Consider the following 24,541-nt stretch of genomic DNA (forward strand, 5'->3'; position numbering starts at 1 on the left):
ACTTGGAGGATTCATACCATTTACACAAGGAGACCTGACTCACTGGTGAGTGGAGTCAAAAGCTAGGCCTCCTTGTGTAAATGGCACTAATCCTCCTAGTCAGTATAGAATGTATAAAAAAATAAATTTTATTTACTTGAATAATTTTTCGGCACCATTCCTCATCATCATTTGTTTGTTGATTTCTTGATTGAGCTTCGATCGTCGGTATTGTAATTTTCCACGACATGTCGCCGCTCTTGGGTCCGAACCCTAAAAAAATTAATTAAACAATACCATTAAATAAAAACAATACGAATTTAATTTAAAATTAATAAATCAATATCTATATGCCTTTGTTTATAAAGCAAAAGATAGTTTACACACATGGAGGATTCACACTATTTACACCAGAAGGTCAAGCTACCTGGAGGACAAAAAAAAAACCCAGAAGGGTTTCTGTCCCCCGGATTCCTGGTGTAAATGGTATGAATCCTCCATGTGTGTAAGAGACCGGGCAAGTGTTTCCAGTCTACAACAGTTCGATTCGGTAATTATCATTCAGTTCCAAACCCGAAGAGATGCCAGCAAGAGTTAAATAAAAATCACTGGCAACCCTGAAATAAATGTGTAGATAATGGCGAGGGTCCGAGGGGGCTAAGACTCTTAGGTATGTATGTATGTATGGCAGTCACTGTGGCTATCCCCTCGAAGAAGTGTTACGGAAAGAAAATAGGACCTTGACTTTTCTTGGGAGGCATTCTTTATGTTTATATAATAAAACTGCATATAAATAATGCTAAGATGTATGTAACCTTGCGTATCTAAAGCCTTCCCCATAAAACCAAGTGAACATCACTCATGCTTACAAAATTAAAGACACTCCCTTTGAATTTTTGTAGTAATTTTCGTGTTAAACGTACTACACTCTAAAATGCACGCCTGGATTACTTTAAGAGTAGGGTAAAAGAATTCTATGTTTAGATTTAAATCTAGATTAGGTTAAACAACCCGATAAGATTAACACGATTTAATCCTAATCTGTTTTATATAAAACTCGAGTTTCGTTACGTATTGTAAATAATAATAAGCTAAAATTATCGTAACATCACTAATTATTATTTTAAGGCGCGCTAAAGAGGTTAGCGAAATTCCCCCTTCATAGGGTTGCCAGTAATTTGTGACTCTATCATCTCATCGGGTAATTAATTGGAACTGAATTGAACAGAACTAAAACCTTTTCAGTTGGTTGCAGGGCCGGACATAAGAACAATTTCTTATAGGGCATGTGTCTAGTGATTCTAACTTTGACTGGAAAATTTCTAGGACATTGTCCGCTGGAGTGTGCACAAAAATAGTGTCGCATCTTAATAGTTAAAGGCCGACTTCCAGCGAACAGAAAACTGAGCATCGAGACTAACAATGGAGCGACCGTGCTGATTTTCGAAGCCCCGCTGGGTCAAAAGTTGGAAGGGTTCTGGCTAACTGAAAGCCGTGCAATGTGGTTCTAGCGAACTGAAGGTACACAATAGAAATCCTTTTAAATTTATTTCCTCTCGAATTTTTGCTTTCCCCTGAAGGAAATTCTCTATTGTGTATCTTCAGTTCGCTAGAACCACATTGCACGGCTTTCAGTTAGCCAGAACCCTTCCAACTATTACCCCAGCAAGGATTCGAAAATCGGCACGGTCGCTCCATTGTTAGTCTCGATGCTCGGTTTTCAGTTCGCTAGAACTCTTTTCGATGGAAGTCGGCCTTTAAGCTATCAAAAATTTATTGGTCAAATGTCCAGCGACCCCTTTAGGTTTAAAAAAAAAAAGAAATATGGAACATTTTTAATTTTATTGGACAATGTCCAGTGAGTGTCCTGTGCTTATTTCCGGCCCTGGTTCGTTGTAGATAATGGGGTTCAATCGCACTCGCAAATGACTAGGACACTTTAAACTCTCTACCCCACAAAATTAACTGAATCACCACCGTTAATTATTTTAATTAACAAAAATCGAATCGAATGACTCCAATAAGTACGGTACCTGTTTAATAACCAAGACCGAATTATACATCACACCACCACCCAATTAAAACGTAATCCAAAATTAGAGAAAAACAAATTCTTCGGTCCAACGCGCTCAAATATCGAATACCACACCAAATTGTTACAATGTCCGAAATTAATTTCAATTATAACACAATCGTCCAGGCTTGACCACGCGGAGGTAAACAACCAATCCGGATTCCATTTTATTCACCGTAAAAAAAATTTAACTCCAAATTATTAAATTACTATAACTACCACCTTTACGCGTCAAATATCACGGTCCATTCGGTACCACCAGATCAAAAACATAACACCACCTGTCTCACGTGAAACTCTATCGTAATGGCTAAAGAGAGAGACCAAGCGCGGAGTGGTGGTAGCAGTGGTGTTTCTCGACAACCTACTGACCTAGTCTACTTTAGCTGTCTATACCAGAAGATCCCGCGACGTGCAGAAATTAAAATTAAGAATAGAAAAAAATAACATAACCAGATTTTAAAAGATTTCCCTGTTAAAACAGGATTTTTGTTCTTCACCAAGATGACAACGAGATTTAAAAAAATTTAATAAGAAAGTATCCTTATTAAATTATGAATTTTTATTATTTCCTAATACTCATAAGTTTATAAGTGAATTGTTCCTTCCATAAGTACGACACTTCTTATACTTCGTAATGTCACTGAATTTTCAGAACGGTGACAGAACCAAATTCCCTGACTTTTCCAGCTTTTCCCTGACCTTTTTAGGCCGAAAGTGTAAATGTTTACAGCACGTTTTAAATGCTTATAATTAAATAAACTCTCTACATTAAGTTTTCCGATGTATTTGTTGCATCAAAATGATTAAGAAACATTTTAACTCTAAATAACAGTCTTAGAGATTTTTTTAGAGAGCATTTACTTTAAAAAAACAATTCTAGACATTTTTAAAGGATTGCTCTAGAGTTTTCTGAGAGGATGAGGAGAAACTTTCATTACTCTTTCAATAAAGACTTATCCCCAGAAATTTACCCACTAAAATCAAATCCCCTGACTTTTCAAACAAAACAACTTTAATTAGTCCTACGGTTTGAAACGACATTGAAAGGTCAATAGGTCATGAGGATGTGGTAGCCCTAATTGACATAATCAGGATGATTATCATATGGACTTGGGCCACAGTTCTCGGTACACTATATCAATATATATTTATGGTGGTTATCTCTCATAATTATTTAAATAGGTGTTAGTGAAATATCATAATTAAGTCGTCCTTTATCTATATATTTTAATTTAAAATAAATCACTTAATAAAAATAACTATTAATTAACGTCATTAAAAAGGTCCTAATATCTTATTTATGGGCTGTAAAATCTTTAAAAGATAAAATAAGGAAAAACGAAACCTTTGGTGGTGGGTTTTTTCATTATTATTAAACAAACCGGTTTGACCAAATCAATACCAATAACATTGTCTGACCACTTTTGTACTCAATAAGTTTTAAAAATAGAATTTTGAGAAAAAATTTGGTAAGGTTCAAGTTTTGGTTTGAGAGGAGCTATTATTGGGAAAGTGGCCCGGGCGGTATGGTCCACATAGCCTAAATTTACTTACCATAAAAATAAACAAGCCCATTTTCCTTAAATGTGATTTATTTGTCTGGTAAGATAAGACTTAAGTGTATGGGCAAGTGAACTTGCCAGTCAATTGCGACGTGTGCAATTCAAGACTGAAAGTTTGTAGTATTCTGTTCGATCAGGGATAGATTTGATTTTAGAAGTAGGAATGGAGAACAGAGTAATGTGGGCGCTCGTCAAATTCCCGGATCCCCTTCTTCGGGACGGAGGGGAATGAAAAGAGGCGGGTTATAGCGACAGAGGTAAAAAGGAATTACGTATTTTTCGCCATCCCCGTCAGAAACGACATCAAAACGTAGTTTAAGTCAGCCAATAAAATAATTTAAACTTTTCGTTACGTGTTGGAGGGAGGGGCTCTATACTGGGTGGTCTACGAGTCTGACTGAAGTAAATACTAACCGTTCGCCATTCCTACTTATAAAATTAAATCTATCCCTGGTTCGATTCAGTTCCAAACCCAAGATGCTAGGGTCTCAAAAATTACTGGCAAAACCCTAAAGCCCATGCGCATAAAGTCAAGTAACGGGGGGGGGGGGGAGAAAATGTCTCTAGAAAACTACTTTTACTCCTAGGTAAAAATGAAAGTTATTTATTCAAATTGTTCTTTGTTTCTGGCACTGTACCTTTACTTCCCTATTAAATTGGTAATGCCTCCATTATGTTTCACACACTACAATGATCTTGAACCAGGAAAACAATACAGTATAAGGATAAAAATTGATAATATTTTTTCCCATAAAATGTTAAGTACATTTAATTTTAAAACTATACTAAAGTTTACAGGGTTTTAGAGGTCATTTTATTTAACTATGTCATTTAAATTTGTTTTAAAAGGCGTAATAGAGCATTTAAGTGGAAAATGTTGCCTTAACTAAAGGCCTTTTCAGACAATACAACTATTTGACTCATTTGACCGAGTTGATCAAGTAAACAAGTTGGGACGTGTGACAGAAGTTGGACAAGTTGTATATCCATATTAAATATTGATCAGTGACCAATTTTGGCTGACTCAACTTTTTGACCCATCTATTTGAGTCAAAAATTGTATCGTCTGAAAAGGCCTTAAGCCAAACCCAACATCAGTTTTCCCAAATATATACCAACTACAAATATCAAGAAGGTATATCTAGTTTATTAGGGAGAAGTTATAAGATGCTTCAAGTATCCGCGCGCCATAGTCCCAGTCCCCCTTTCAAAATAAAGGGGGGGGGGCGTAAAAGGAGGCCGGGCTATTTCGCCTCTCCTCAGTCGGAAAATACGTAATTTTCGTCATTCGCGTCGCCGCGCTGACGTGAGTTTTCGAGAACCAATGAGATGCTGGTTGTAATTTAGAGGCGGGGATTAACTCCAGACCTACGTTTGGACTGGAGATAAAGCTAGAAATGTGGCCAATTTATATCTTCCCCCTAATAAACTAGATATCACTTCTTGCAAATATTTAAATTACAAGGATTTCTATTTAACTATATTTAAATAATGCAATTCAGAATATCTGGTCCATACAAATAGAGTATAGGCAGTAGGTATAAACCTCTAATACAAAGACAGGTTTTCTGCCATAAACCCATTTTGTAATACACGGCGCGTTTTGGGGTCTCTCGGGGCTATATACTGGCTTTCTATTTACTACGACATACAATTTTTCTCTAGAATAAATTTAAGGTTGTAGGAAGGAATTACCAGTGGTACCGGATTTGGCGGTAAAGATACGTAAGATGTTTTGAGAAAACGGATGACGTAGGTTTATACCCTGAGACCTTCAAATACCCATGAATCTCGTGGGAAATACCGTCATATAAGAAGAATTTAATTGACGTGTCACCGTGTTACTCTCACTTTAATTATAATAACGTGTCACGTTCCCTTTCGAAATAGATATAAAAAGAATAAAAAGAGGGTAACCTTTTTTAAATTACGTGAAATAACACAAAAAACGCCACCACCGGAAGTTGACGAAAGGAAATAGGGGCGGAGCTAATAATTACGTCAAAAGTCTAGCATAGGTATAAGCGAAGGCCAACTGAATAAACAAAAAATCTACCTTTGTTTAGTTAGTAACCAAAAAAAAGCTAAAAATACAAAAAACCCTCTACCATCAACAAAGGACGAAAATGAAACATCTGAAATATTCTAATAAAATTTAAAACTTCACGACCTAAATATTTTATTATTTTTTGTATGGCGAGAGATGAACCTTATATAGTTAACTATATTTATTATTTATTTATTTGGTTCTTATTTTGTATTTAGGTTTCGAGTGGAAAAAATACCTTGACTTTTCTTGTATTGATAAAGTCACTTTAAGCGTGAACCATGACTGTGCATCGCCATTCTTTCACCCAACCCAACCCAACAAAAGAAAAGACTTCCAAAGAAATACACAAGTACTTGCCAAGAGTTTCGTGATAGTCTTTGAGAGCCTTAGAAAGCGATAAGAAACAGAAATACGGCTCAAGGGGGTATGTAACTCAAAGCTCATTAAGTACTACAACAGCTACCGAAATGTTTAATACACACAAGACACAACCCCAGCAACCTAAACTACACCAGGAGAAATTCTCTTTTGGGTCAAAGGTTAAGAATGTCCCGTCAAAGATTTTAACACCTGGATCATGTTAGGCCTAGTTATTCCCCCAATTTTGTTATTGCAATGCTACCATAAAATTGGGGGGTTTTTCTAGTTAAGAAAGAGTATGAATGACGCTGACAGGAAGTTCTTAGAATTTATTTTTTGGGGGTTGTACCCCTAAGCAAGGGGACACAAAGAGAAGGAACCGTTCACGTCAGTCAGTCTTTATTTATTTAGAATTCCAATAATACCTGTAGTATTAATCATACAGTGACATACAAACAGATAACGTGCGGGAAAGTGTTGCCAGGCATTTGATTGCGACGTATGTAATACAAACGTTATCTACAACAACAGTACAGATTTAAAAACTTGTAGTATTCTGTTTGATTCAGTTTGATGCGGTTAACGTTAAGAAATGGGGGTAATTTCTTTAGCCCCTTTAGTGAATTCACACTATCTATTACAAATATTACCGAATTAAAAATTACCTTATCTTAGTCATGATTTTAGTTGAAGGAATGTTTGAGATAAAAAGTTATGACTAGTAAATATTGTATCACGTTTAAAGCATTCGACAACCCCCAAATTTGTGGAAAATTACGTCATCACAATCTCCTGTTTCTTTTTATTATTTTTTTCAATGGCGCTTTAGTAATTGAAGGAGTCAACCAAAAGGCCATTACCAGGAAGTTGGGTAACGTCAAGTAAAGAGAGGAAAAAAAGAGTTTTCTGATTATATGGTGATTTAATACAAATTGAAGTATGTTTGTCTCGAATGGAATTTAAATTAATTTCAGTACAGACGTAGTGTAGTTATGGTTTCAGGGTTCATAAAACTTTTGAAAAACAAATTTCCATGAGATTTCCAGGCTTTTCCCCATATGCTTTCCCGAGTTTTCCAGGTTTTTCCCGTATATGGAGTATCCTATGGAGCAAATGTTAACGAAGGAGGGGGGGGGTCAAATAGGACTATTACATAATCAAAGGACATCCCCGTATCTCTAATATAACAAGAGTTACGAGCCTCCAAAATTTAGTGTAATGTTAATCCTATGGAGGGTATGTTCACGAACATTTTGCTTAATTACTCGGCGCCTGTTTGACGCAAATTTCCTGATTTCCCTGAATTTAACTAAAAATTCGAAATTTCCCTGAGGTTTTTGTCAACTATTTATTTCCCTGATTTTTCCAGGTTTTCCCGGTTTGTATGAACCCTGTAGCATTACGAAGTGTCATACTTATGGAAGGAACATGTCACTTATAAACTTATGATAATACCAAACAGTGGGGGACACTTTTTTTGGGGCATCTAAAAACCTTCTGCATTTGCGATAAGAAACAGGGCCATTATTGTTTGACAGATAATGGTAGCCAGGTTCAAATCCCAAGCCTCCTCTCCTCTACTTAAGAATAAGGGAGATGTGTACACCAAGGGGGGCAGATCCACCAGGGAAAAGGAATGTCCCTGGATCCACCAACTGAAGGTGGATACTCAAATCTTCAATTTCCAAGAAATCTATAGAAAATGCCCTAAAAAGCTTCATGTCAGGGATCAGGGCATACCTGTTCCTATACCTAAATACCTAACCTTTGAAAACATACTACATCAGCCCTGGTAAGTACCGACCGTCCCCTCAACAACCTATCTTAAAGATTAACCTCTCCCACGAGAGACCATTATAAGGGAGGTCAAAAGAATGTCAATAAAGATAGGGACATGACTCCGTGTCAAAATGTAACTTCAATACAGGTAAATATTAAACCGAATACATTTTAAACCCATGCGTGACAAAAGATGAATTACTGACTTCTTAAGATGGGACCAACAAATCATTCATATCCAATACTCCCCAGGTGCGCGCCACAGGTTATATTCGAACTTTTATAGCTATCGTAGTACTGCTAATAAAAGTGTTGCCAGTCATACGCGACGTGCGCTATGCTATCTACAACAGATACTGAAACGCTTGCTTGTTCGATTCAGTTTAAAACCTAAGATTCTAAAGTCACAAATTACTGGCAACCATGAAGAGCATACGGTTAAAGGTCGGGGGGAATTCTATCTAGCCCCTTTGGTGAATGCGCATTAACTATATTAAGGTAAAAACAACTTACGGAAGATAGGGCCAATTTAAGGCCGTTTCTAGGCGGTAAGGGAGGTCTATGGTACGTCGAAGAGGCCATAATAATCCAAATAGAGGACGGATAACACTAACACTATAACCAGAACCAACCACACCAAAAGCGCAAAAACACGATTATCTTTCAAATTCCTAAAATATTCCTATTTGAAAATAAACAACTTCAAAACGACAACACAACACAACGGCAACCGTTCTGAACTTCTGGGACTCTTTCTTATCGACTTCGTAGCACAATCGCGTTTATAAGACTTGTTTCTCAAGAAACTTTAAACCTAAAATAAATGCGCGAAACAAAGGGCCCTGTATCTCCTCCAACCAACCACGGTCTCGAAGTGGCGCATGGATGAATTGTTCTGTGTGCCACGCACCTAAAGTAGTTGGGGGTGGAATTATGGAATATAATGGAATGTTCTTTGGTTAGGTATATTTTCGGGGGTGGGTTGGTGGGTGGTTCGCGGAATACTTCTTTATCGTTCCAGTCTATGGCGTTTCTTCTCGGAATGGTAACGCAAATCATACGGGGTTTCATTCAAGAATCTAGGGGGGGGGGGATTTAGTAAATAAGGGTACTACTCCCCCCATCACGTAGGTCCTAAAGTTTAGGGGTGTTTTTTTCGCACCAGGTGTCGAGTCGAATAAAAAATTTCGGGGTTTTGAATAATCGAATTAATTTAAAGGGATAGTGAAATACACTGTGTAACTTCCAATAAGGGGTAGTAGTTATGGGATTTGCTACAACAAGTTATGATTAAACTGTTTCACGGATGACCACTTAATACAATTATCATTCTTTCAGTTTCTTAGTTAAATTTAAGTGAGGGGTCATCGGTCATGGGAGTATATAGAACACTAGCTGTTACCCGCGGAGTCGCTCGCGTGTAATAAGAACTTTCATCAAAATGATATAAAGAATGGGTAGATTTTACTGACGACTTATTATTTTGTAGCACCCTAGGAGCGAAGGCACTTGGAGTTGCCCGTCAGCACATTTTTTATTACTTTTCACGCGGACATTATTCCATAAAGAAGGGTTTTTAAATTTCGGGCCGCCATTTAAAAAGACGGCAACAAATAGAACCCAAAAGACCATTCAGCCCGTCTAATGGTTAAAGGAAACCAGTGTACTAAATATTTTTGAAATTGGTTGGAACGCACGGACTTTATTGCATAGAGAAGATTTTTTACATTTCTGCGCGCCATTTTTTAAGATGGCGGCAGATTGGAAAAGTCTTTCTTAGTACGCGCCTACGTTCCTGCAAATTTTCAGCCTTCTAGGGCAAGCGGTTTGGGCTGGGCGTTGATTATCAGTCAGTCTGTCAGTCAGGACTTTGATTTATAAATAAATTTTCGACTCAAAATTGACGATTTCCCATAGAACTATCCCACTGTAACTTAGGTCCTATAATTAATAACCCCTTTTTTTGGGGGGAAGCACGGCTGTATATATTCCCTTTAAATATTTTAACATAGATATTTTGGCAGCACTGCGGGGATATTTGAACGTTAGTTTAATATTCATAAACGAGACCAACTAAATAAATAAATAAATAAATAAATGCATAAATGTATGTATTCTAAAAATACTATTAAATATATATGCTTATTCAAATGATTCGTGTCCTTGTTGATCTGAAATTATAAATATTTACAAAACGGTTCTAGTTTTAACGCGCTAATGATTTCACTCTCTCTTTTAATATATATATATATTTCTAGGCCTAGTTATTCTGAAGTGATTATGACTAAACCAAAATAATCCATGAACTTTGATAAAAAAAACCACTAACTAAGCATTCCCTCAACCTCAAATTTGTTGTCATTATTGTTCAAGAATACAAAAGAAAAAACACTTCAAATAATATCGGAAAAACAAAATTTCCTAAAATTTGGGGGGCCTCTTTTGAGACAAGAGTTCAATAAACTACAAAGCGCCCCTACAAGAAAAACCTAAACACCTTTTTAAAAGTCGCTAGTGACAATTAGTACCAATAATATTAGGAATTAATACAGCTAATAGGAAACATCGCGACCCCATATCTCCACCGTGACAATTCCTACGCGGGTATAGAGAACTTTCAGTTGGAGGAAGAGCTGAGTCTCATGAAGTAATTTACGCTGCCATATTGGTGGGTTTAAAGCAGGAATGAAGCTGAGACCACGTACCCAATATGGCTATCAGAACAGCGGTAAGACTTGGCATGTTGTGACGTACTATTATCCCATCTGAAAGCTCTCAATAGAGTGGTACTGAGAAGGGAGAAGCTACGGGGACGTGACGTCAATATTGGTATTCTAAATTGTATGGTCTGAACTAACGACTTCCAATATGGCCGCCAAAAACCGAGGTAAGGGATAGTAGGGTGTGACGTCACGATAAAGTTCGTGGTAGCAGACTATTGTGGGTATACCGGGCCTCATAATTCTGACATCTTTCTAACTGTAATTTCATTGGATGGTAGCAACGCGAGTTCGTAGGAGATCACGCATGGAGATAAATTATTCGAAAGGTTAAATTCATCATACATAATGATTAGTCTATCAGCCCTTCCGACAAAATCCGCCTAGATACGTCGAGTGAAAATGGCTGCCTACACAATATGATTCCTAGCAGCTGTATGTATTCCTTTTACCAATAATAAATAATTTCCCGTTATTATCTTGAAAATTACTCTTTTTAAATTGATAAAAAAAAACCTATTTTAATAAAAATTCCTGGTTTTAACAGAAAATTAAATATTACTTGTTATTTACGTTATTACATTAAAAAGCAATTAAAATTATAAAATTTACAAAAGAAAAATAGCTTTTGGCGGGTAAAAGGCGAGCAAACCAGACCCAGAAGAAATAGATTGAAACCAGAATTTTTTTTTCTTTTAAGGAAATCAAAATTACTTTCTAATGTCAATGTCCCTTTCCTAAACTTGCCATCAAAATCTGATACTAGATTAAAAACGGATTTAGATTTGAAGCCATTTTAACGTTATTTTCGAGCCCCGAGGCTGAACTGAACCGAGGGAATAATCCAATCTCGATTTATTAACGAGGGGGTTGTTACTCAAATAATAGTTGCACAAATATAATTATAAAAAAATAATTGTTGCACAAATATAATTATGGAACATTTTTGACTCAAAATTGATTGTACCCATAGAACCATTCCACTGTACTTCCGGTCCTATAATTACCACCCTTCATATTACAATCATGTTATACTTAAAAATCCTACCAGGGGTGAAATCGTAGTGAATAGCCCCTCGGTTGTTTGATATAAATGGCTTCCCCGGATTTTTAGAAAGCTTTATATTAAGCGGGTCCAAGCAGCACCCATATTACAGACTATCAGCACCCCACGTTATATCCCCTATAATCTTAATACGGCGAAATTGAAAACCTGTCACTACTGGAGATACAATACAGTTGTATAAGTTAACGTAGCTGACTCATAATAATAAATATATATTTCGTCTACATACAGGTAATGGCGCGTAACAACAACACTCAGCTGTTATTAAGGGCCCACGGGAGCGTTTGAGGGGGAGACGGGGGCTTATGATTTGATAAAAAAGAAAAAATGGAAAAAGTTCCATCATTCTAGAAGCCATAAATGTATTTCCGAAATATATTTACAGGGATGTCAGCATCCGCCCCCTTCAACTTAATATACCTCTATGTTAAATAACGTACAAGTGCCCCTACTACGGGACAGGGTTCATACAACTTTTGGTAAAGCGATTTCTTTGACATTTCCAGGGTTTGTTCCCCTGAATAATGACAGAGTTTTATACGAAAAATTATAAATTTCCCATTAATTTTAAATCAACAATTTATATCCAGGTTTGTATGAACCCTGCAACCTGCAGGACGTCAAAAATCTCTGCTTGCTTTTATATTTTTATGTCAAATATAACCTTGAATAAAAATATCCTTATTATAACAATTATTAAGCCTAGAACTATTTTTTGATGGAAAGACATTGATGAAAATGATGGGACCTTTCCTTGTAATTGTGTTGTAATTACGTAAATACGTTACCCTGCCCCCCCTATTGTTTTTTTACAATTTGTTTTTCTGGAATTTCTGACAAGGGCGAGTTATTTTTGTAGATAAATAACATAGAAAGTTCTAACCCCACGGAAATTTATTGGACATAGTATTTTAAATTTCTAATACATCGTTTTCACTAAAAACGATTTGTTATAAATGTCAAGTTGCAGTATAAGTGTTTAGTGAACCATAAGGCGAAACACTCAAAAAAGGAATTTTAACGAAAACATCCCCGGTTGATTGGTTCAATATTAGCTTAACACTACAGAAAGGTCAATAAGCCAATTTGACCCCTACAAACCATAATTCCCTAAACCCGGCCTTCTTAAAAAGGACTTAAATTATTTTGAAAAGCAGAAATTTAAAACTTTTCAGCCCACAAAATGAAAATAACCATAACTTATTGCCGAATTAAATGAAACTTACCCTTACTTTTTTGAAATAATTATTATGATCGTTAAGCCTAATTTCGTCCATTCTGACGTGAACTGGTTTGTAAGTTCCATCACTAGATTCTTCAATAACAATTGTAGTCGGACGAACGTTATATTCGCGAGACATGCTTTACGATTTTTGAAATTATTTAAAATATGGACTATTTATGGCGCATCTACTAAAAATACCGACTGATCAACTCGACCGCGAAAACTTTTCTACTTGCGCGGCGATTACCTGAGCGGAAAAACATTAAACAAGGTGGGCGAACACCTAAAAGTGAAAGTGGGAGGGTGGGGGTTGCAACTTTTAAAAGACCGTCTCGCCATCTATGATTATTCAGTAAAACTATTTTACTAAATAAATCACAAAGCGGATAGTCTCGCCATCTATGATTGTTCAGTAAAACTATTTTAATAAATAAATCACAAAGGGGGCAAACACTTTCTAATAAATCTCCTCGCGAATAGCAAAGAGTTTTCACAGTTTTTTCCCGAGACTTTCAAGGAAATTTTGCAAAACCTTATTGTAATTTGATAATTTTAATTTAATCGTTATTATTTTCAAACTTTTTCCATAAAAAAATACGATTTAAAAATAGTAAAAAAAATCAATTGAAACGAGTGCTAGACCCCTCGTTTACAAACTCTCTATGACGTAACTCACTTATTGGCCAATCAAATAATTTTGCACCGATTCAAAATTTTTCTATCGTCTGCTCGACCATATTTTTTGGTTAGGCTTACGGTGTTATGACGTTTTCAATGTTTTATTCACAAAATTTAAGATATTATGTTAATTACTTTTGATTAAAATATGGCTAATTATAGCGGATTAAACAATTTATCGCAAGGAACTCCTGTTAAAAAGGATATTTATCACCCACCTGGATATATTGTGGCCAGTAGTATATGGCAAAACACAACTTTGGGAACAACATTAAAAAGTAAATTAAATTATATTATTAATAATAATAAATAAATATTTATTAGCTATATGATAATTATAGAAAAGATTGGAGTCATTTTTGGCAATGATTTAGGAATTGTTGATTTTTACTGTTCAAAGCACGCATTTTTATTTATAAGTGAAGCTGATTTAATCATGGCTAATTCGGGTTATAAAAGACGTTTAGTTAAATTTAGGAAGGTGATTATAATTAATTTTTTTTCGGGGGGTATACAAGCCTAAATTCAATATCTTTTAGGGATATACTGATAATCAAATGAATGGGGTTGTCATGGTAGAAAATAATGGTTGCACTAAATCCTTACACGGAGCAGTACAAAAATTTGCAGTTCTTGAACTACATATGAGACTTGTTTTGATCAAATCACAAGAAGATGCCGCGCAATTTTTAGTCAATACAGTAATTTAAATCAAAATTATCATTGTTTATAAAACGGGTTAATTAAAATCCTTAATTATCGGTTTTAATTAATGTTTCACAGGTTAATTCTCTAAGTAGCCCCAAGAAAAATTACTTAAAAATTCCCGTAACAAAACCTCCACGCCAAATTATGGTTTCTAAATTATTATTTATGATTCCATCAATCGGAGAAATTAAAGTTAGAAGACTTTTAGATAAATTTAAAAGTAACGTTTACAATATTTTATGAAGCCAAGCCTGCAATTAACTAATAAACAATTAAACACGCATAATTTAGATTTTAGTTCCATTGGAAATGCTTCTGAAACTGAATTAGAAGAAGCAATTGGTTCAAGCAGTGCAAAAACGGTCTATAATTTTTTTCACAGAGAAGTTTAATTATTTTTTTAAATATAAAAGAGCATTTCCATGTAAAACTACTGTCTTGTCATTCTTAAAACAATAAAAGTCACACTTTACTAAAGATTTACGTTGTTTAGTCACTATTACTTTAGCGGTAACCATTTCTCCAATATAAAGGGGGTTAGGAAAGTTTAGAGTTTGCCTAGCAACAATTGTTCCAGGTCCTGGTAATTTTGTACCCATAACAGCCGAAACTAAACTATTTATTAAAGCTCCGTGTACAATTGGTTTGGGAAACAAGGGATCTATGCTGTTTTTAACATAATCTTGAGCATGAACTGGGTTATCATCATTTGTTAATTCAATATATTTCTTAACATCATCTGAGGTAAATACACGACTCATTTGGGCTTCAGTTCCCGTGACATTTGAGCAAGATTTAACATTAATCAGTATTAAATTAAATCTTTTAAAGGCAGTATTAGATAATTTCAACGCATACCACATCCACATGTTGAAGTATGGTAAACTTACCGACCAATAAAAGCAGACTGTACTGGAGGCGCGTTTTTCGAATAGTTGCTAAGCCTCGGTTTTTTCTTCATCTGTTCCTTGGGTCGATGTTATAAAGTTGATACGGTCATAATTAAAATGTTTTTGAACTAAACTATTGATTACTTATTTATTAGTTAGTGTTTACACTATATTTTCCGTTTATATTAACGATTTAACTCATTTTAAGCGAATGTTTTTGTTGAAACCATAACCGATGCACAAGTACTAGGCCTAAGCCTAATAAAAGTTTGCCACTAGAGGGCAATGCACGATTGCACGTCAGCCGGCTTTTAAAAATGGCGTTAAGCTTAAGCCGCTCTAGACCTTTAACTTTAATTAATTCATTAAATAAATCGTATTTAACTTTATCAAGATGTTTGAGGACGAGAAAACTGCAAGCCCTGGATGAAACCAAAACACTGGAGGAAAGATTAGCGGGTAAGAAATTTAATTTGTATGTCTTTCTATTAAAACCGAGGCTTAGTGAACTGGAAGAGTGGAAGTCCGAAAACTAATGTGTTTTAAAATAAGTATTTAATACTTATTTTCAGAATTAAACGTTAAAGATCCTCGAATCACGCAAGTAGAATCTCTGGTTGAAATTGGACTTCCTTCCGAAAGGGTCAATAAACTAATCCAGCAGAGAGAAAAGCGCAGAATCAAACAATTGATGCTTGATGGATCTACTGACAAATATTCTTGTATGTTAATTATTTAACATCATAACTATTATATCTAATTAATAGATGAAACAACCTATTCTTAAAGTTAACTTAGACGCGGTTAGAGAGGATTGGAAACTAAATGATGCAGGGAAACATATTCGAGAGGTTGCCCAACATTTTGGAATCTTTCAAGACCTTTTCCAACACGGCATCTTTACCCCTAAGGTCATTTTGGACATCAACTATGATTACGATGAAAAAACAGTCACCCCCGTTTATAGGGGCAACATAATCTTGCCTAATGAAGTCAGAATTAACTATAATTAACTTTAAATTGTAATTAAAAATAGTAATAGATAAAATGTCTTAATAGGCTTCAGAGGTTCCTGAAGTTAACTATAAGTCAAATCCGGATGAATTATGGACTTTAATTTTAACAAATCCAGATGGACATTTGTCCAAAGATAATGAAGAGTATATTCATTGGTTTATGTAGGTTAATTAATTTCAGTAATTAATTAGATAGTGATTTTAATTCACTTACTTTTTATAGTGGTAATATTAAGGGAAATGATTTGAAATCAGGTGAAGAAATTGTCCCTTATCTTCAACCAATTCCCGTCAAAGGATCTGGATATCAAAGAATGATATTCATTCTATACAAACAAGATAAAATCATTGATTATTCAAATTTTCCAAGACCCAGCCATAAGTAATTAATCATTTTTAATAGTTTTTATTTTTTTAATAATTTTTTTATAGTTTTTAATCATTTTTAATAGTTTTTAATCATTTTTTATTGTTTTTAATCATTTTTTATTGTTTTTAATCATTTTTTATTGTTTTTAATCATTTTTTTATAGTTTTTAATAATTTTTTTATAGTTTTTAATCATTTTTTTATAGTTTTTAATCATTTTTTAATAGTTTTTAATCATTTTTTAATAGTTTTTAATCATTTTTTAATAGTTTTTAATCATTTTTTAATAGTTTTTAATCATTTTTTTAATAGTTTTTAATCATTTTTTTAATAGTTTTTAATTGTTTTTAATTATTTTTAATTGTTTTTAATCATTTTTAGTACTTTTTAATCATTTTTAATTGTTTTTAATCTTCTTCTTTTCATATTTTAATTGATGTAGATATAATTTGGAATCGAGAACTTTTGAAACATTAACATTCTACAAAAAACATCAAGATTATTTAACTCCAGCGGGTTTAGCATTTTTCCAATCAGTTTGGGATGAAACCTTAATGGATTTTTTCCACGAGAAACTCGAAATGAAGGCCCCAGTCTACGAATATATACACGAACCTGAATATTTGGCTCCTCAAGTCAAATATCCCGAAGGAAAATCATTTAACAAGTAAAAATATCATTAAAAAATAAAAATTTATCTAGAACTAACGATAATTTCATTTCCTTACGTAATTCCTTTATTTCTAAAGGTATTTGGATCGTTATCGCGATATTAGAGATGTCAGGAAAGAAGTTTTGTTAAAACGTTTGAATGCTTTGAATCCATTTGAAGAGGAAGCTCCGATGAGCAAATATCCAAATATTCATAAGAACCCTCCCGGATTGGCTTCTTGGCAAAAAGCTGATTTATGGAAAGAAAGGAACAGAATTGGAAAGTTTCGCGATCTCAGACCGCATTCTTCTTACGAACAAGAGGAATTTGATTTCGCAAAAATGTATAAAACATCTGTAGATAATTAAATTTATATTGATTAATAAAATAAAGTGTAATAGATTATAAAAGACAGACATTGTTCGGGTGAAATCATAAGCTTTCCTTTATTATCAAAGTTCTATCACTACCGACGCTATATACAGCTATATATAGCGTCGGTAGTGGTTCTATAATAAAGAATAAAGAGGAGGAGTGGAAACTCCACAAGCCTAAAATAAGTTGCGGCCCCTAAATATAACTAGAGGTACGAGAGTTTCCGTCTTGCTCGATTTTGATTGGTCTACCCTCGCGTCATCTACGATATACTATAAACGTGTTTGACGTCATAAACGGAAACTCCTCTGTACTGCGCGATAAAAAAGGGCGTTTTGCTCAATTGGTTTTGCCTCACTTTGCACTCGTTTTCCATACTCTCTTTGGAGTTTGGATTTATTAGCCAATCAGGCTTCACTAGGGAGGCAATTTTGTCGCCTATTTGTGTTGCGATTAATTTAAATATTAATTAAAAGTAAATCAACGTAATTATGCATCAAAATTTAGCGTATCATTTACATACTGAAGAATGCAACGTCTTAATCAGGCAGCTTTTTGAATGTCACGATCAGGTGATACCATTTTTGGAATTGTTTCGTTAAGCCTTGGCCCTTATTTTTTTTTTTTTCCAAATTCCAATATATTTTTGGTAATTTAATGTTTTTAAAACCAGATTTGATTTAATTTTTAAGAACAAATTTGGTAAATTCTTTGGAGTTTGCAACGATATTGACAATCAAGTCAATAAATGTCTAAAAAAAGAGGTTAGCGGTTTATTTTTTTAAGTTAAAATATAATTTGTTGTAATGATTTTGACTTACGTTACCGTAGAGAGTGGCCCGAAGACAAAATAACTATCTTAACTCCGCCGCTGCAAGATTAAAGGCTAAAAACTCAAAGACTGAATAAAATTACGCTTTTTATTGTGTATATAAACTATTTATTATCATTTAAATATTGCAAATAAAGCGAGTGTGATGAAAGTTAAACTGTTACAATCGTGTCTTCTTTGAAACAAAGCAATTGTAACCTCATATTATTGCGAAATTGATTCAACAAATGTTCCACCAACCTGAAATATAATAAATTAGACCTTCCTAAAAGAAAAACAAGATCAGGGTTGCCACGGAATTTTCAGAACCAAATTCCAAGCTGACTTTTCCAGGTTTTCCCTGACCTTTTTCTCAGATTTTCCCTGACCTTTTTAGGGCCGAAAGTGTGAATGTTTACAGCGCGTTTTAAGTGCTTATAATTAAATAAACTCTCTACATTAAGTTTGTTTTCCAATGTATTTGTTGCACCAAAATGATTAAGAAACATTTTAACTATAAATAACAGTCTAAGAGATTTTTTAGAGAGAATTTACTTTATAAAAACAATTCTAGACAGCATTTTTAAGGATTGCTCTAGAGTTTTCTGTGTTAAGAGAGGATCAGATCAGGAGAAACTTTCATTACTCTTTCAATAAAGACTTATCACCCAGAAATTTTACCCATTAAAATCAAATTCCCTGACTTTGCTGAAATTTTTAAAATTCCCTGACTTTTCCCTGACCTTTTCGGCCCATTTTTAAATTCCCTGACTTTTCCAGGATTTCCAGGTACTGTGGCAACCCTGACAAGAAAAAAACACCTCCCAAACATTAAAAAATAAAGAAAATCTTACTCTCGATCCTTGACATCAACAAATGGCTCCAATTTTGACCGACAAACCATGAAATTTTTAGCAGTTACGTTAGTAGAGAAGGCGGAAACTGTTTCTTCAAAAGCCCTAATGTCCAGAGTGGCTTGGACATTACCATAACGACCAAATCTTCTAACACATTCGTATAATCTGGTCATTTCTTCAACAGCGGCTTCGACAACTTTTGTCATAACTTGAGGCATACTTGGGGGTGTTAATGACACAACTTCAGCGTGAACAGCGATCATACTCATAATAGTGTGTTTTATATAAACACTAACGCCTAAAAAAAAACAACATTACAAAATTAATTAGGCCTAAATTAATTACACTAAGTAATTAACTCAACTGACCAGTAGGTTTAGGGCAATTGTACCAATCAAATTTCCCAGCATACATTCTAGTTTCCATTGCACCCACCAAAGGATCACATTTAATAGTTTGATAAATTTCAAAGAGTTCTTTTTCCAAATCACGATATTTCGCTTGGGCACCCTAATTTTACTTTAATTAAATAATGAACCTAATTAATTAATTTAATATGGAAATTACTTTGATAACGAGGCTCATGTCAGGATAACCGTGCTTAAGGAAACTGTCCAATAATCGCGGGACAACACTCTTGCAAGTAAAATTGCAATTACTCAAGACAATTAAGATTTTTTCATCCTAAAAATAATTAATTAATTAGTAAGCAATTAAATTAAATTAATATTAAAAGTAATTTAAATTGTATAAGAATATAATTAGTTTAATTACGAACAACTAACTTTATTGAAATTATCAACAAATTCCGCATTTCTGAAATTAATATTATTATTATTATAAAATTAATGTAAATGACTATAGTTAATCTCACCCATTAATAATTACAGAGGGGGTATTTTCCGGGTGGGCCAATTTATTTAATGCCTCTACAAAAGCGTGCAATAAACTTTGGGAAAGTTGCTTGATATTGGCTTGCATATGAATTTGGCTGAAAATCTGAATTATATTATATTAATAATTGTTTTAACTTTAATTAATATTAAATTAATGTTTAAAATGAAATTATAATTAGTTACTAAATGAATTAATTTATTTACTTCTATTTCTTTAGGTCCGCATAAAATCACATTCTCTCTTACTAATTGCAAAGTTTCCACCACGCGATTTTCAAACAAGAGAGGCTGCAAATTAAAAATTATATTTAAATTAGTTTAATTAATTTAATTGGAAAGCTAAAAAAAATAGGCCAAATTTTCAAAATAACTAAAATAAAATTAATTATTATATTAAGGTCTATTTTAAAGGGAGGGTGAAGTAGAAAATCAAGTGATTTTTTATCGATTCTAATACTAATTATAAGACCAGTCTGCATAGTGAAACATTCAGGAAATACAAGCTCCGAATGATTTTAAAATTCAAATTAGGTTCAGATTTTAAGGATAATTTTAAACAAGGACCTCCGACCAATCGCGTAACGTCCTGCCTTTTTATTAACAAAATTCTCGTGGCATGTTACGTGTAGAATGAAATTTATCACGAGATTTGATAAAATTAGGCGCGCGACGTGATAATCGTGGCGCGAGACACGGAGCGTGCCACGAGAAATTTGTTAACATAAAGGCAGGGCGTTACGCTATTGGTCGGCAGTCCTTCTTTAAAATTATCCTTAAAATCTGAACCTAATTTGAATTTTAAAATCATTCGGAGCTGGTATTTCCTGAATGTTTCACTATGCATGCAGACTGGTCTTATAATTAGAAGAAGAACCGATAAAAAAATCACTTGATTTTCTACTTCACCCTCCCTTTAAGGGCCACAGTAATTAATAATTACCAATTGAGTGGTTCCGCCATTTTTATCATCCATTTCCACAACCCACGTTTCTCTGGTGTGAAAATTGCGGACTTCCTCAGTTGCGTGTGAAAATAGGCCAGACATTGAATGAATCCGTAAATCAAACAGCAATTGTTGCACTTTATTTAAAACTTCTTCAGTAAGATCTAACTTTAGGAGTGTGGCGTAACACTGCCTAAAATAATATATAAAAAACTTGCGATTGTTTACCATCAAAATGGCGGCCGACTTGAAAGTTGACACCCGGCAATTACCTGACAAATCTAATGCAATAAGTTAACCAAGGACCCAAGGCTTCTCCAGGAAGAGCTTTAGGCCACGAACCGTAACTTCTAAGTTGTTGAATAGGAATATTTCTAAGGGAATGCGGCAATAACGCGGCGCGAATCAAATTGCATAATCTTTGGGTTAAATCTTGAACCATATTATGAAAAGTTTCAGCTTTAGATATTGCTCCTTGTTGAGGCTAACGTTTAAAATTTGATTAGTTTTAATTTAAGCGTGGTTAATTAATAACTTACGTCTCTAACAGGGAGATCTCCCGCCAAATACACTTGTCCCAATTTCCAAAATTCGGGAAAATGTTTCTCAAAAAGGGAAGAGACTTCTTCCCCAAATTGCACAACTTGAGGTGCTTCTGGCGTGTATTCTGGGCTACTAGAAACTGAACCAGATTCGTCGCTAACTAATTAATTAACAAAACCAAGATTATTTACTGACATTTTAATTAACTATTACTATTACTTCTGGTTAAGTGATTATCTTTGCAATTATTCATGATATTGTTTAGCCATTGATGCATATTTGAGACACATTCCCATGCAGGGTTACCGGGCGCCTCTAAATTCACTAAATGCCTAGAAAAATATTTTTTAATGGGTAAATAAGACGAGAGATACAAAAGAAATCAGCGCGCTAACTGTGGAACGACTCAGGTTGGGTGGGACGTCAAAAAATGGGGGAGGAATAGTCGGACTCGTTGGTAATTGGCTAAGAAGGGCAACAGAAGAACCAATTACAAATGAGTCCGACTATTCCTCCCCCCATTTTATGGCGTCCCACCCAATGAGATAGAATATATATATTAAACCTAGAGTCACAACGCGAGATCTCGAGATCGACGTTTCGCGATACACCTTTTGTCGAGCATGGATCTTTATCAAATACGGGTGGCGCCACCCTAAGAACTTTTTTATTACCGTCTGCTGCTATAATCCGCGTAACAATCTTTCAAGATAGTTTTTAAACGTGTTAAATAAAATACGCGAGTTAAATAATAAAAACTTTAGTCCTTTTTAATCTAATAAAAAGATGAAATAAAAATCATAACGATGTTTCTGATTGCAAATAAGCGAGTAAAAGTTGTAATTAGTTCCGCTAGAGGCTCACAGATGGCGCTGTCATGTTTTGATAAACTTGCTTGATAAAAGCAATGTGTTTCGCGGAAAGCAGATTTGAATTGTAACTCTATCTATCTCATTGGTCCCACCCAACCTGAGCCGTTCCATAGTTAGCGCGCCTATTTCTCTCAGATTTCCCATCATCCTTATTAATTAACTTACTTAATCAACTTTCGTTGCTCTTCAAACGGACATGGAAATGTTTTTAATTTTTCAATTAATAAAAGACGAAATTTGTCAATTCTTTGTTCAACTTCTTGGTAAACTAAAATAAAAATTTATGGAACTATTAGTAAATTAAATTATTTATTTAATTAACTAACTATTAATTAAAGAGTTAACCTTTCTTAAAAACTACAACTTCCGTGTCCTTAAAAAGAAATTTGGCTCTGGCATAATCATTAATGACAATATCATATTCTCCATTTTGAATATTCTTCTCCAAATTAGCAGGAAGATTAAAGAGGAAACGAAATCGCTGCAAAACACTAAGAGCGTTTCTCATAGAATCCGCTTTGTCTTTACGTGCCAAAACATCCTCAAATATATCGCAAGCTTCTTGACTAGATTCTAAACAATTCAAACTATTAAAATAATAATTTTTTGTTAAAAAAATCACGTAATTTACGTAATATAGCGTCGTCCAATTTATTGGTTAGCTCATTCCCCAGTTCTTGACGATCCTTTGTTAACCAATTTTGTAATGCTGCAATTAAGATGAAGTTAATTGGCTTTTTTAAAGAAAATTCCTTGAGTCTTTTTAATTTAACTAACTTCCAAGGTTTTCTAAACAATCTACGATAGCCATGACGTTAGATTTGAGGAAAGAAAGAGGTCCTTCTTTATGTTGGGTAACTTTGCGACTCAGGCACTTTAACCCGGCTTTTAAATCCAAGAAACTGTGTAACAATATATTCAAATTACTCAAGAATGTAAGACTATGTTAATGAAATAATATTTAAAATAGTTCTTACGAAGTTCCGTGATGATTTTCTAGTAAATACCAAGCAGGAACAAAATTATCCAATAGTATATTACCAGAACCACGTGGAAATAGATCAATCAATTTAGATTCCGCATATTTCTCACTAAAAATTAATTAATTTTATAAGTAGAGTTTAATAATCAATGTAATTTTTTTATATTTACCTGTTCCCTTCGTCGGACAAACCCAGGGGGTCTTCTGGAATAAGTTGAGGAGATGTAGCTCTATTTTGACCATAATTAATGGCCATAAACTGAGATTCATCAACCCAAACTGCAGATTCAATTGTTGGACCTACCCACGAGTTAATTTGATTGGATTTGTTTAATTATGAAGCTCAATTCGAGCTATACGTAATATTTAGTCGAAAATTTTACTGACCAACTGGTTCCTGAATGCCTCGAAACTGAACAGTACAAGATCCTACACCTCCCGATAATGTTGTAACAATTACATCTCCCTTATCCAACCCTGACCGAGTTCGCGCCAGGATCTTGCTGGGTGAAATCCATTCGGCGTACATAGTACAATCCACACCGCATATTGATAAATCTTAGATTAAATTTATATATCACTTTAATTACGATTAAACATATAAATTTCAAAATAGAAATACGCCCATTGCCAAGGCTTACACGCTAAATCCTTTTGAGAAACACCCAAATTTTCGCCACGAATTGTTATTTTGGTTCCTGGTGGACCTTCCGAGGGTGAAAGACCCGTCACTTTCGGCGCATTCATAATAATTGTAAACAAAAACCGACTGTAATTAGTTTTTGTCAAATAAATTAGTCTTTTAGGCTTAGTTAGTTGTCAAAGTTATAAGCAGACGACCCTAAGTCCCTTATCCCCGCCTTTTTTCTAATGGCCGCTGTTTGTTTACTTTTTTAAGTCTCACCATTAGCTGAAATATTCACGTGATATGCTTATCACGCGATGGTGTCGCCATCTCGAAGCCTAGATAAGAAATGTATAAATACATGTATTCTTGAATTCAGTCAAATTTCCCGCCGTTTCTTTTAGTTCCTTTGGTTGCATCGGGATGGCGCCACAAGCGCGTGGTATAGTTAATTAGACTCATATATTGTTCTATTTCTATGGTTAATTGGATCTTCCCGCCTTTTC

The 24,541-nt window shown here is 34.4% G+C and overlaps 5 protein-coding genes across 9 annotated transcripts in view; 3 read left to right on the forward strand and 2 right to left on the reverse strand.

The window, feature by feature from the left end:
* Rhp (GTP-Rho-binding protein rhophilin) overlaps window positions 1–15,285 on the reverse strand; it is a 38,099-nt gene extending 22,814 nt beyond the window's left edge. The window contains exons 1-2 of one of the 5 annotated variants that reach the window (XM_089848191.1): window positions 15,095–15,285; window positions 137–252 (exon numbers count right to left, since the gene is read on the reverse strand). In XM_089848191.1, coding sequence (XP_089704317.1) covers window positions 137–171 — 35 coding nt within the window. In that variant the 5' untranslated portion in view covers window positions 172–252; window positions 15,095–15,285. Of the gene's footprint in view, window positions 1–136; window positions 253–2,012; window positions 2,307–8,320; window positions 8,530–12,819; window positions 13,077–15,094 lie in introns of those variants that run through there. The other 4 variants (XM_089848188.1, XM_089848187.1, XM_089848189.1 and 1 more) reach the window with 4 other exon arrangements.
* Window positions 13,484–14,681, forward strand: LOC149651325 (Fanconi anemia core complex-associated protein 24-like). Its single transcript, XM_089848199.1, has 5 exons — window positions 13,484–13,774; window positions 13,838–13,977; window positions 14,036–14,197; window positions 14,280–14,424; window positions 14,496–14,681. Exons 1-5 carry the CDS (start codon window positions 13,645–13,647, stop codon window positions 14,594–14,596), a joined length of 678 nt encoding a protein of 225 aa, XP_089704325.1. The 5' UTR covers window positions 13,484–13,644; the 3' UTR covers window positions 14,597–14,681.
* Window positions 15,286–15,377: 92 nt separating the features above from the next.
* mRpL38 (mitochondrial ribosomal protein L38) lies at window positions 15,378–17,545 on the forward strand. The gene is made up of 7 exons (XM_089848193.1): window positions 15,378–15,553; window positions 15,667–15,816; window positions 15,884–16,086; window positions 16,154–16,272; window positions 16,334–16,492; window positions 16,922–17,146; window positions 17,229–17,545. Exons 1-7 carry the CDS (start codon window positions 15,412–15,414, stop codon window positions 17,497–17,499), a joined length of 1,269 nt encoding a protein of 422 aa, XP_089704319.1. The 5' UTR covers window positions 15,378–15,411; the 3' UTR covers window positions 17,500–17,545.
* Window positions 17,546–17,901: 356 nt separating this feature from the next.
* LOC149651327 (COX assembly mitochondrial protein 2 homolog) lies at window positions 17,902–18,498 on the forward strand. The gene is made up of 3 exons (XM_089848202.1): window positions 17,902–18,078; window positions 18,199–18,270; window positions 18,338–18,498. The coding sequence occupies exons 1-3, from the start codon at window positions 17,998–18,000 to the stop codon at window positions 18,413–18,415; spliced, it is 231 nt and encodes a 76-aa protein (XP_089704328.1). The 5' UTR covers window positions 17,902–17,997; the 3' UTR covers window positions 18,416–18,498.
* Window positions 18,410–24,276, reverse strand: Sec5 (exocyst complex component secretory 5). Its single transcript, XM_089848201.1, has 19 exons — window positions 24,052–24,276; window positions 23,798–23,968; window positions 23,581–23,710; window positions 23,406–23,519; window positions 23,206–23,330; window positions 23,060–23,137; window positions 22,774–23,001; window positions 22,594–22,696; window positions 21,776–21,888; window positions 21,553–21,716; window positions 21,286–21,497; window positions 21,011–21,206; window positions 20,275–20,358; window positions 20,049–20,173; window positions 19,960–19,990; window positions 19,742–19,858; window positions 19,543–19,684; window positions 19,172–19,472; window positions 18,410–18,578 (listed from the first exon to the last, which is right to left on the reverse strand). The coding sequence occupies exons 1-19, from the start codon at window positions 24,155–24,157 to the stop codon at window positions 18,491–18,493; spliced, it is 2,628 nt and encodes an 875-aa protein (XP_089704327.1). The 5' UTR covers window positions 24,158–24,276; the 3' UTR covers window positions 18,410–18,490.
* Window positions 24,277–24,541: the final 265 nt, after the last annotated feature.

Source organism: Phalangium opilio, unplaced genomic scaffold (genome assembly GCF_054372755.1).
Source record: "Phalangium opilio isolate 3A_F unplaced genomic scaffold, DU_Popi_V2 ptg000082l_1, whole genome shotgun sequence".
Classification (NCBI taxonomy): Eukaryota; Metazoa; Arthropoda; class Arachnida; order Opiliones; family Phalangiidae; genus Phalangium; species Phalangium opilio.